General features: G+C 44.1%; 1 protein-coding gene across 8 annotated transcripts in view; it reads right to left on the bottom strand.

Annotated features, from left to right (window-relative positions):
• The window catches only part of Palm2akap2 (PALM2 and AKAP2 fusion), a 477,882-nt gene that overhangs the window by 177,045 nt on the left and 288,498 nt on the right, over window positions 1-12,339 (bottom strand). For 4 of the 8 annotated variants that reach the window (XM_016003786.3, XM_016003787.3, XM_006985282.4 and 1 more), the window contains one exon: window positions 10,172-10,864. The exons of the other annotated variants lie outside the window; for them this stretch is intronic. In XM_016003786.3, coding sequence (XP_015859272.1) covers window positions 10,172-10,864 — 693 coding nt within the window. The remainder of the gene's footprint in view (window positions 1-10,171; window positions 10,865-12,339) is intronic. 8 annotated transcript variants of the gene reach the window in all.

The following is a 12,339-nucleotide window of genomic DNA, read 5'->3' as shown; positions in this document are numbered from 1 at the left end:
GATTTCTCTGTGTAGCTTTGGAGCCTGTCCTGGATCTCACTCTGGACCAGGCTGGCCTCAAACTCACAGAGATCCTCCTGGCTCTGCCTCCCAAGTGCTGGGATTAAAGGCGAGCACCACCGGACTTCTAATGAATAGATGTTGACATCACCTTGTTTCTCTTCAGGAAGTGTTGCAGAGACATCCCCAGCCTACAGAGGGCGCTGTTATCCCCCGACTATTTCAAGTGTTTAAAGGTTCAAATAACTGGTGCCATTTTATCTTTTCTTGAAAGAATGACCCCTGCTTTCCCAATCTTTCTACATCCAATTTCATGGTCATTCTTACACCACTTCCATGACAGAGAGCCTTCTGTTGTGGTGTGAGTTGGAAGGCTGAATGCAGAACTTGTCACCTGGAACTCCCAATTAATGTCTTGCTCTGCTATGTGTGTAATTACTATGCCCTTAATATCGATGATGTCAGCCTCACAGGGTTGGTGGATTAAAGAACGTCATACTCCCCCAAGGGGAATGCCCCACCCCCAACATACACATCAACCTTGAGGGTGCTGAACTTAATTCCTTACCAAAGTTCTGGTATTTTCCTCCATGGGAATGCCCTAGAGTCATGGGTTATGTATTGTAATGTACTGTCATGGCTGTGGTCTAAGCCTACACGTTCCATATTATAATTTTGTTTGTTTTGAGACAAGTTTTCTCTATGTAGATATGGCTGCCCTGAATTACACTCTGTAAACCAGGTTGGCCTTGAACTCACAGAAATCTGCCTGCCTCTGCCTCTCAAATGCTGGGATTAAAACTGTGTGCCACCACTGCCCAACTGACATTATAAATTCTCTTCATCAAGGAAATAATGTAAAGAAAGCCTTGCCATGGACTGGAGTGATGGCTCAGCAGTTGTAAGCACTGGCTATTCTTCCAGAGGACCCAGGTTCAATTCCCAGCACCCACATGGCAGCTCACCACTGTCTGTAACTACAGTTCCAGGGGATCTGACACCCTCACACAGACATACTTCCAGGCAAAACACCAATGCACATAAAATAAGATTAGATAAATAAATAAAAAGAAAGCTCTGCCACCCACAGCACAGGATGGATCAGAGGAAACACGGGCCTACAAACACTTGGGCGGAATGCTTAGATGCACAGGAGCCATGTAGTTGCGGCATCTCTAGCACCTATGATAGGGACAAGAGGTCTTTGCATTTCCTCCACTTTGTATTGGTTCAAATCTTATCAGCTCCAATCCGGCAATTGGATAGTCTACAAGGCACCATTTATGTTTCTGTCTTTCCTTAAATTCCAAACATAAAGACATCCCCTCAAGTCTACCTTGAAATCCAATTGGAAAGGCACCCTCAACTCTTTTAATCTACTGTATGTCCTCCAAGGACACAATTTTCTGTGACACTTCCATAAGTGGTGTCACATGCATTTTTTAAAAAAATTCTTTCATGCCACAATTTAATTTTTTTTTTTTTTTTTTTGAGTACCCACTGTGTGACAGGTCCTATCCTACCTAGGCCAAAAGATGACAATTTATAGTCAACAGGCCAGATTGGGCCTAAAACCTGCTTTGTGAATCAGATCATTAAAACCCACTCCCAGTCTCTCATTTGTATGTTGTGTAGAGCTGAGGTACATAATTATGACAAGGACCACTTGGCTCACAAAACTAAAAAAATAGTTCCTATCTGCTATTGTATAGAGCAAGTTCATCAGTCCTGGTCTAGGTCAAGTAGATGCGGTGATGAACAAGAGAGACAAGCAGCTGTGTTCCTTTGGGAGTGTCTGGAGAGTGAGCGTACTGAACAAAGACTACTAACTTAACCCTAAGGGGAATCCCAAGTTTACCCAGGAGATAACACTCTGAGCCACTGCTGGGACTTGCAAGAAAAATAAAAAAACAAAACCCCACAAGACAGGTATGGAAAGAGATACACAAAAGAGCCAGAGAGAGTCATGCTGAGAGCTTGGATCAGTTAGCGTGGAAACCAGCTAGGACAGGCAGGCTACCAGGAGCACCCGGACGTGTGGGCCAGACAGCACCTGGATCGGGATCGCCTCAAACATTCTTTAGATGGAAGATTAATGGTTGCCTCTGGGAATCTAGGTTCCATAGGTAGGACTGAGCTTTCCTCTCATCCCCAGGCACACCCAGGTGATTCTGGAACAATCCACAGTATGGGAGCTATTGGATTCATCTTAGGTTGTAGGGGGTGACAGGAGGCGCCGCCAACGTGGTCAAGCCCGAAGTCCATTTAGAGCAAGTGAGAAGCGGAAAGAATTAGGGCCCAGACACACAGAGGTGGATGCAGTGAAAAGGCAGTTTATTGTCTATTAATACTGTACAGAGGAACAGAGAGAAGCCACGCGGACAGCATCAGATGGCGCTGGCAGTGATTTTTTTTTTTTTCTGAAGTTGGTTTTTGTTTTGTTTTGTTTTCATCTGAAGGAAACAGAACAGTCAAAGTACACTTCAGGTTACAAAGGACAGCAGCTAAGCCCAGCAAGTCTAATTCCGAGTAAGCACAACAGGCTCCCAGCCCCCCACCCCACTGACCAACCACACAATGGATGTATATACAGCGGGGCCACTCACCCCGACTGAGCAGCTAAAGCTGAAAATCCCATCAGCAACCTACATTCAACTGAAAAGCTGCATCAGACACAACATTTTCTGGAACCCTTGTTAAGATTTTTGTCTCTCCTAAGCCAGGAGTTTGAATGGAAGAAAGAATGTTCCAGAACCCTGAAAAGACAGAACTCTTCTTCCCACTTGTCAGAACAGGCTATCATGGAATTCAGTGGAGCTACATGCAGAACAGTTGAGATCAGACAGTGCCTGGTGACCTCTGACCTCTTTATATAGAGACTTGGCACTGCAAACCTAAGTGATATTGCCCTGCCCACCCAATCTGGAAGCCAGGAGGTTTCCTTGGTAATCTGGCTTTCCCTCAGCACCAGACAGCACCTTCAGGCAATTGCATAGTTCTTTTTGCTTTTTGCAGCTGTCTCCATGGCAGTGAGGTTCACACATGGGCTTGAGTTGGGCTTGTTTTGGGGGATGGAGGTGGGGTGGGGATTCTGGTGATGAAGATTTTAAAATTATTTGCCCGGAACCACAGGGGTTGTTTTTATTGAAATAGAAAGAAATGTTTATGACCTTGCCTTACTAAGAAAGGATCTTGGTCTCTTGGGGCAGGGAGGGATGCTGTTTGGGAAGCAAGTCAAACAGGTATGGTGGGAAGGCTCTGAGGTTTGACCCGCTCTGTCAACTGGATATAGGAACAGGCATGGGTGAAGAGTTTTAGCAAAAAGAGAGTGTGGCAAATGGGGACTCATAAATTTGTCATAAAATTGGGCAACAGACTCAAGAACTGTACAAATTCACAATCCCATCTATGGGCAAGATAGATAAAATTCTTTCCGGTTTTTACGGATCTCAGCAAGCACAATGCAACCTCAGCAATGGATACGAGGCTAATGAGGTGAGTTTGATGCTGTCTCTATTTCTGTATAGACTATAGATCAGGCATAGCCAACTTGCAGCTCATACACTGTAAGCATCCCTGATAGTGAATACCCAAAATGTTTTATGTGACATCATCATGTGACAGTGTCAAAAGGTTGGACACCTCTGCCAGTGTAGATGGTTATATACTTCCAATCATCACCTCATATATCTTATTCCATATATGTATTAATGTACCATAGGGAATGGTCCCTTAATCATATGTGTGAAAGAACTGGACTCGGATCACTGCTAGGATTCTCTTGCATAGAAAAATGCATCTCCTTCCCAAAGGCAGTTATATATTGTTAAAGGTGTGGTCCAAAGGGCCACCAAGCTAACACAGTCTAATGGGCCTCGCACAGAAAGCTCAGTCTTACAGCATCCATCTGTTGGAAACCTTGGATTTCATGCAAGGGCAGTATAAGGCTGAGTCACAAGATCTGGGTTAGTGCTATAGAACTCACCAGAAAGAAACCATAAGGGAATGGAGAAATAACTCAGCCAATCAAGGGTGTTTTCAAACACAAGCTCCATAATGCATATAGATTTCACTATAAAAATATTATTCTTTAAAAAAATACATAAATGTAAATAGTCCATTTCTATAGTGGCTCCTTACCCCACCCATATCATGCTACTCATTTTAGACCACAGTAAATACATGCCCTGAAGGGTGGCCCCGTAGAAGTCTATGTCTGTTGCTTTTCCGAGCTAGTCCTTACAGCTTACAGCTGTGCTCCTGGACCCGGGTAGGGGACCTAACAAGGTCTCTCACAGCAGGTAGTGCAGTGAGGAAGTCTCTGTAAGAAGGCATGTGCTCCCCATGACCTGCCTCTGGAATGTCAGAGCGGTTCTGCAGGCACGGATGGGAACGGGAACACTCAGTTGGTGGAAGGGGAGAAATAAGGCCCAGGCTCTGTCTACATGAACCCCTCTGGGCCACACCTTCAGGTTCTGCCTGAAGCTCCTGTGATGCGATCACAGTTCTGGGTTGGAGTGGGGAAGAGAATGTTGTGTTAACACAGCTTTGGAGTACAACCTTTGACCTGTTTGTTTGTTTGTTTGTTTGTTTTTCAACAGGACAGAAATGGAGAACATAAACAGCACTGCTAAGGCAAAATATCCACTGGCACATCAGAATTTTTTTTTTTTGTCATTCATTGTGTTGACATCACAAGGCAAATACATTCTGTAAACATATATGCTATACAGTACATTAACCATCTAAGGAAAGGAAAAGAAAGTCACCCTGTATGTCTTTTTTTTTTTTTTCTTTTTTTTGGGATTCTGTTCTTTCAAGTCAGAAGGAGTTGCCGGGAATCTAAGGGAGAATTTTATGGATGGTAAGAGAAATGCTTTTCTTTAGATTTTTCTTTATGAAAAGAAAAAAATGCAGTGACTTGAAAAAAAAAACCCAAGCGCCCCAGGTGACCATTCAGAGGCAGTAGGGGAAGAAATGACCATTCACACCTCAGCCTGTAGAAACTTAGAAATAGTCACAGAATATAAAAAAGTCATTGACATCAGGAAACATTTTGTTTTCCTGCTTAGTAAGAGAAACAGTGAAAAATTATTGTCATCATCATCATCATTACAAAAGTTAAGGCTGTCCAGATCTTGGATGCAGAAAGTCTGTGGTCCCTTGATTATGTATTTTCACATTGACAGCTAGGTTTTTGTGCGGCAGTTCTGACCCTCTGGTGTTAGACTGGCATGGGGAAGGGACTCAGAGGCCTCTTAAACTGTGTTCAAATGAAGTTAGGGGAGTTGGCCGGAGGACCGCCAGTGCAAATTTCTTTCAAACATTCCAGGATGTAATCTTTATACCGCGCTGCATCCAAACAGGCAGCAGTTGGGGTTTTTGTGATGTGGGATTTGAGACGTTTGCTGAAGCCATAAAAATCCACACTTTTCTAAGGAGGGGCTTTAGTTTTCCCTACAAGGTGCAGGTAGGTTTTCCTGGTAAGTCCTAAGGAAGGATAGGCTATGAAGGAGAGCTGCCAGCAGGAACCTAAGATCCGATTTTTCTCATTATTTTGAGCTGTTTTCTGCGTACCAATAGCGCCAAAGCCCCTGCAGTGTTTATTAGCCCAGTAGAACGAAGGATGCTTTCGCAGTCTGTCCTAATCAATACACCTTGATTAAGAGACCACGGAGTTTTCAAATAATTAATTGCATATTTATAAAGTTTTTGAAACCTATCTCTTTAAAATGCTGGGAATTTATGGATTACGTTATAAATGTAGGTGTTACAAAAATACAATATGAAACTATTCACCTTGGAATGGTTTGAACTGTAAACGGACACCACGGAGATGAGGTGCCTCTTCCAGGGAAGGGCACACTAGTGAGTTAAACTCTCCAGGCAGACAGCCGCAAAGAGAGAGAACCCAGGGTCTATGTTTTAAGTAAGAACAACACCAACAAAATATGTCCTCAGTGTGCATTCTGTCTACTTCCTTCTGTGCTTTAAACGGACAGGGTCGGGGTTTATTAAGAAGGAAGGGCCAGGACAGGTACTTTGGCAATTTGCCTTGATCACCTCACTTTGCCCTCTGCTTTTCTGATACCCATATTTTTTCCCCCCTGGCATTAAGTAATTTACAGTTTTCATGAATGTTCTGTGGTTCCTGCAAAGAAACTTCTTGATGAAGTGAAGAGTTTGGCTTCAGAGTTTTGCCCCAGGGATGACACTGTATCCCTTGGAAGCTCTCTCTCTATGCATTTCCCTTTTTATAAACTTTCAACACAGCAGGGAATTTTTCGGACCTTTCCTGGACACCGCCAATGATAAGTGGAATCACTGGATACTAGCCAACCATCTGAGAAGCAATTTGGGTTTTGTTGTTACATAAGGAAAATAATATAATTATGGGTAAAAGATTAAAAAAGAATTCCCTAAGGAAAAAATGACAAGAATATTCGAGCCATAAAGATTCTTTAGCTATGTAGGGCTAGACTTGGCCATTGTTACTGTCAAAGAATCTAATTAAATACTATTGAAATAAAAATAAATATCTCTTTCCTCCTTTTTTGACTCTTATTTAAAAGGGAACTGATTGTATAATATAAATATGTATATGTATATATTAGACACACATATATATGTGTATATCTGTACATTTTTGTCTTGCTTTTTTGTTGCTTCATTTCTTGTTTTTGAGGCAGAGTCTCACTATGTAACCCTAGTTAGCCTGGACTTACTATATAGATGAGGCTGGCCTCAGACTCACAGGGATCTGCCTGCCTCTGCCTCTCTGATGCTGGGATGAAAGATGTGCTCCACGATGTTGGGTGGAACGGATTCTATTTTAAAGAACAGCCTAACTAACATTAGCTCAAAACAAGATTGTGGCTTTTGCAACTTCATCACGGGTTCTTTACTCTGGTTATGCAACCACATAACCACATACCTTACTTATAGAAGGGGTAATATCACAGACAATAATGAGAGAGAGAGAGAGAGACAGACAGACAGAAACACACACAGAGAGAGAGACAGAGACAGAGGGACAGAGAGAGACAGAGAGATAGAGACTGTCAGTAGTCATGGGAAAGGCAGAGTCACAATTACAAGCCTGCTTACATTTTCATCATCAAGGCCATGACTTGATGCTGTAGGTGGGCTGATTGAGGATTTGCTGGGCCTGAATCCCCCACAGAGACTGGAATAGTATACAAACATCAGCTATATTCAAATATACTTTCTTTTACTGTAGCCACAAATAATTTTAATAAGGGCAATATGTCTTACTTCGATTAAATGATATTCTTTAATAGCAAAACTTTAGAGCAAATCCTAACTTGGAGTTTGCCAGTCACTTGCTCATAATAATGACCCGCAGATGACGGCAGGTTATCCTTGGTCCTTGAGATCTTATGAAGAGTAGGAGGTACAGACTGTGGTCTTCATAGATAAGCAGTTCTCTTAAGAAGAGCAGGGGGGATGTGTCCTAGAAGCTCCAAACGTCAAGCCCAGGGGGTCTGAGCCATCCTCTCCCTCACTGTGCTTTTGAAACCTCACATTGAGCAGTCAGAATCCCCAAGAGAGCAAAGGAAGCAGGTGAAGTAAACTTTTAGATTGTGTATTTCCCAAATGAATTCTTAAAACGATAGATTGTCTAAAGCCTTGGGGACTAGTTTCTCCTTTTGTGGAAATGCGTTTATCCACACGGCGTTTTACTCAAGGCTTGTGTGCTATCTAACCACCTGTGGGGGGAAGTGAAGCTGAGGGCAGCGAGGGCTGTTGGCACTGACCCAGGGTTCCAGATAACAGAGTCCCTGCAGTCTGACCCAGGGTTCCAGATAACAGAGTCCCTGCACTCTGACCCAGGGTTCCAGATAACAGAGTCCCTGCACTCTGACCCAGGGTTCCAGATAACAGAGTCCCTGCACTCTGACCCAGGGTTCCAGATAACAGAGTCCCTGCACTCTGACCCAGGGTTCCAGATAACAGAGTCACTGCACACTGACCCAGGGTTCCAGATAACAGAGTCACTGCACTCTGCTGCAGCTGCTTTTCCGGAAGCTCAGACCTAGGGTAAGGTTCCAGTTCTCTCAGGGAAACCATGGAGGGGACATCTGAGAAATTAGTTCACTTCCTTTCTTTAATTTTTCTTGTTTACATATTAAAGATTAAAAATGACTCATGTGCTCAATAAAAATGAAACTACTTGAGGAAAAAAAGTCATTTTCCTCTAATCGTAATAAATATAATTTTAAGCCAAGAAATGAACAAAACAACAGATTTATCCTCCAACAAGCTAAATGGGACAAATTTAGTTGCCTCTGCAATTCTTCAAGCTTCCTTATTATTATTACTTTTTCTGAGCTACTTTTTAGATATGTTGAAACTTGATGTGGGAGGTCGAGTATATGGTTCTTGAAGCTATATTCTGTGGGAACATACATGATTCTATTATTGATTTATACATAATTTATGCTTATTATGAATGTCTGGGTAAATAAAGTCACCTCTCATTAAACAGTTAACACCATCACCACCTCATCTTATTCCTGTATTAGAGTTTTCTTTTCTTTTCTAAATTCCTTCCCTTTGGTTTCACTAAATGCATGGCTGTCCAGATTGGGGCAATGCTAACAATGTATTTCAAGGTCTGTTCATCATGTTTTAGGTTAAAAAAAAATTCCTCAATATTCTAGAATTTCCAGAAATTGAAACGAAGCTTTAAGAAGCCCAGGAATGTGCCACTCAGTCAGACCATGTGGAAGAATTTAAGATCTTTCTTTATCTTTCAACATTTCTCACAATGAAAAACCTTTGTTTGTTTTTTTGTTGAGACAGAGTTTCTCTGCGTAGCCTTGGCTGTCCTGGAACTCACTCTGTAGACCAGGCTGACCTCGAACTCACAGAGATCCATCTCATGTGCCACTACTAGTAGCCAGGATTTTTTTTTTTTAAAGAGTGGAGAAACCTACACCTTGAGGTTACCTGAAACACTCTCTTACCCATGGGGACATTAAAAAACAAAAGAAAGCACAGATGTGAGACTAATCAACCGGGCACAGGAGATGGACAGCTAATGCGTACAGCACCATCCTGGATACAGTGGGGGGTGTAACGACAGCCCCCATAGGTCAGAGAGACTGCTTTAAGAAATATGGTCACTGCAGAGAGACTTCTCAAAATGATCCCCTCTTTGAAAATAGATGAATTCAATCAGAAAATATCCATGAAAAAGGAAACAATATAAAACTTGACATTTCGGGGGAGCGTGGAGACAAGGCCTATGGGTTGGTGAGCACTACACACACTGAAAACGGTGGTGGCCTGAGGTCCTTAGAAAATCCCGTGTAAAGGGTTCATTGGGTAAGCCAGAGGAAGAGAGAGCTGCGGACTGGCGGGTGGTAATCCGTCCCTACACTTCAGCTGGGACAGGCGCTGGGTTCTTTGCTTTCGAGTCAACTTCATCTCGGTTTTAACAGAAGGAAAACACAATACTGTAATCTGGAAGCTTATGTAAGGCAGCAAAGAAAAAACGTGTCATCCTAGAACAGCCAGATTAGGTAGGGTAGGTCCGCTTTTGGCTACGCTAGCAACCGGCTAGAGCCCACAGCATTCTGCTACACAAGATATAAAAAAAATAAACAAAACAAAGATCCACACAGCAAAAGAGGCAGGTGAGAAGCCAGGGGCATGGCAGTGTGTGTGTGTGTGTGTGTGTGTGTGTGTGTGTGTGTGTGTGTGTGTGTCTATGTGAGAGGAACACACGCCAAAATGAAAACCCCCCGGTGCCAACGGGTTTGAGTCCAGTCAAGTCAATTAAGGCTACTAGATAACCAGTTGCTATGAAGAGTCCTCTCCCATCGAGCAGTAGGGCACTGATTCACTCTTGAAGACACAAGGAAAGGTTTAGAGGAAAAAGTAAGTTCTCGGGGAGAAAAAAAAAATGGAGCACACACATGCACGTTGTTTCCCAAGTGAGAAGGAAAGATGTGAGTGAGAGATCAAAGCAAATCCAACTGCGAGGCAAGGCAGGTGTCTGCTTCCAGTTCACAGTATCGCAGTTAGTGGTACAGTGAGGTCTACTTAAGAGGTGGAGAGTAGAGAGGCTGCCCGGAAGAAAGGGGAGGAGAAAGAAGTGGTCACATGACAACACAGCATTGACACCGCTTTTTCTTTTGGGTACCTGGGGCCGGCTCTGTGGCCAGGCTCTCTTCCTTGCCTTCTGGGGAGGAGGGTTCTGTGGTATCTGACACGGGCCTCCCGGACACCAGCTCAGCTGCGTTCCCGTCGATCGTGGACACATCCGTCACCGTCTTCTCTCTTAGAGACTTCTCATCGTCTTCATCGATCAGGACTAATTCGGCCTTGATGGTTTCGTCGTAGCCTAGCACCTTTTTAGTCTCCTCTTCATCTTCGATGTTTTGGTAGCCCATAAAAATCATGGTGACGGGTTGATCCAGGTTCGCCTCTGGCCCCTCCGTGCCGGAGGGCTGGGCCTGCTGCGCGGGGTTTCCCGAAGCGTGATCTTTCCTGGATTTTTGCACCATCTCTAACTTGGCTTCTTTGCAGAGCATGTGTTCCTTGGGATGGCCCAGGCTCCCATCTGCAACAACAGTCCTTTCTGACATGTGCCCCCTGAAGCTCGATTGTCCAGCCTTCTGAATTAGTTCTTCCACATCCCTTGCGCTTAGTTTGTGGACTCCGTTTTCTACCACGGTGCCTCCTGAGTGCACCTCATACACTACTTTGGTACCATCATCATAGACTTTGACTCCTCTCTGATGGACCCCCTCTGGGCCAATGGTGGATGCAGAGAGAATCTTGGTCTCTCCTGTTTGTTTGTCTTTCTCCACATTAATTTCCATGGCGTATACAGCTTGAATGAAAACAAGAGAAAGGAAGTGCATGTTACAACAAAAAAAGCCAGTGAATGGTTAATTGCCAAACAGACAGAAAAAAAAAAAGTGGTTTGTGCCCTTCCTATCGTAACCACTGAGCATCCTGAGTGTTAGCAGGAGGTGTGCAGTGTGGACAGAGATGGTGTGTGTATTCTTCACACAGCAGCTTCATGCACTGGGAAGACAGATGCAGACAGTGACCACATCTCAATGAACTCGGACTTTTTAGGAGACCAGCTAAAAATAAAAACCTTCATATCTAACAGGACAGAATCTAACAGGGAAGGCCAGCGACATGCAAGTGATTCTGACTGAGATCTGCTTAGGTTTATAGACAATTCCAAGATGTGCCTACGTTCCAGAACCTTACAGTTGTTTTTCCGACTCTTTCACCAAATGTGCGCCTATTTTTTTTCCTCCACATTTCGTTGGACCTGTTAATGGAGAAGATGCTGAGTGTTCTTCAGGTGGGACATGACTGTCCTCCCCTACGCTACAACCAGCTACTCTGTAGAAACTGAAAGGATAGGAAAGCATGGTACTGTGTGCTCTGAGAGTCATCCAGTCATTAGCTGACCTCCAGCTGAAGTACGAACTTACCATATACAACCCTAGGATGAATTCTTTGTATGACAGAAAGTACCCTTCAAATGGCTCAGTGACCACAGCACCGTATGGAAGTCATAGAGTCATTTTAAAGGGTTATTTTCAAACCACATGTGATGGAGCACATCTGTGTCACTTAGCAAAACTTCTAAAAAAGAACCAGTGAACGGACAGGTTGTCACGGCACTGACATGAGGATGATGCCCAGAAGGTCCTCTGTCCTCTCTCTCTCCCTCTCTTCTCTCTCCTCTCTCTCTTTCTTCCCTCTCTCCCACCCCCAAACCCCCAAGTCTCTCTCTTTCAGCTTTTTGAGACAGGGTTTCTCTGTGTAACAGCTCTGGCTGTCCTGGAACTCACTCTGTAGACCAGGCTGGCCTTGAACTCAGAGATCTGTCTGCCTCTGCCTCCCCAGTGCTGGGATTAAAGGTGTGTGCCACCACTGCCTGGCGCTCTGTCCTCTCTTATCTGCACAGTGCTAAGGCTCATGATTCTGTCCCATTATATTTCCCCTTCTGTTATCTTTTCTTCTGTTCCGCCCCATATTGTGCCTGATGCTCCCCACCATGAGACTCTCCGCTCCTTTTGTCTAGGCTGAGGAAGAGTGTCATCCAAGGGACCTGATGCTGGTTTGGTGCTCCTAAGTACCAGCTCTCCCCTGTCCTGTAGCCTCTTGGGACGCCCAACATTTGTGTCCATTCCCTCAGAGGCTCCTGTGAGACACATATTGTGGATGGAACGGTGGCCCACGGAGCCACCTGGCTGCAGGCACCCTTCACCTGGATGCCACTCAGACCCACTGGGCTCAGCAGCTTCAAAACCCTTACATCTTTTTCTCTTAACTCCTCCC

Source organism: Peromyscus maniculatus, chromosome 2 (genome assembly GCF_049852395.1).
Source record: "Peromyscus maniculatus bairdii isolate BWxNUB_F1_BW_parent chromosome 2, HU_Pman_BW_mat_3.1, whole genome shotgun sequence".
Classification (NCBI taxonomy): domain Eukaryota; kingdom Metazoa; phylum Chordata; class Mammalia; order Rodentia; family Cricetidae; genus Peromyscus; species Peromyscus maniculatus.
This window is presented reverse-complemented; position numbering and strand designations above follow the sequence as displayed.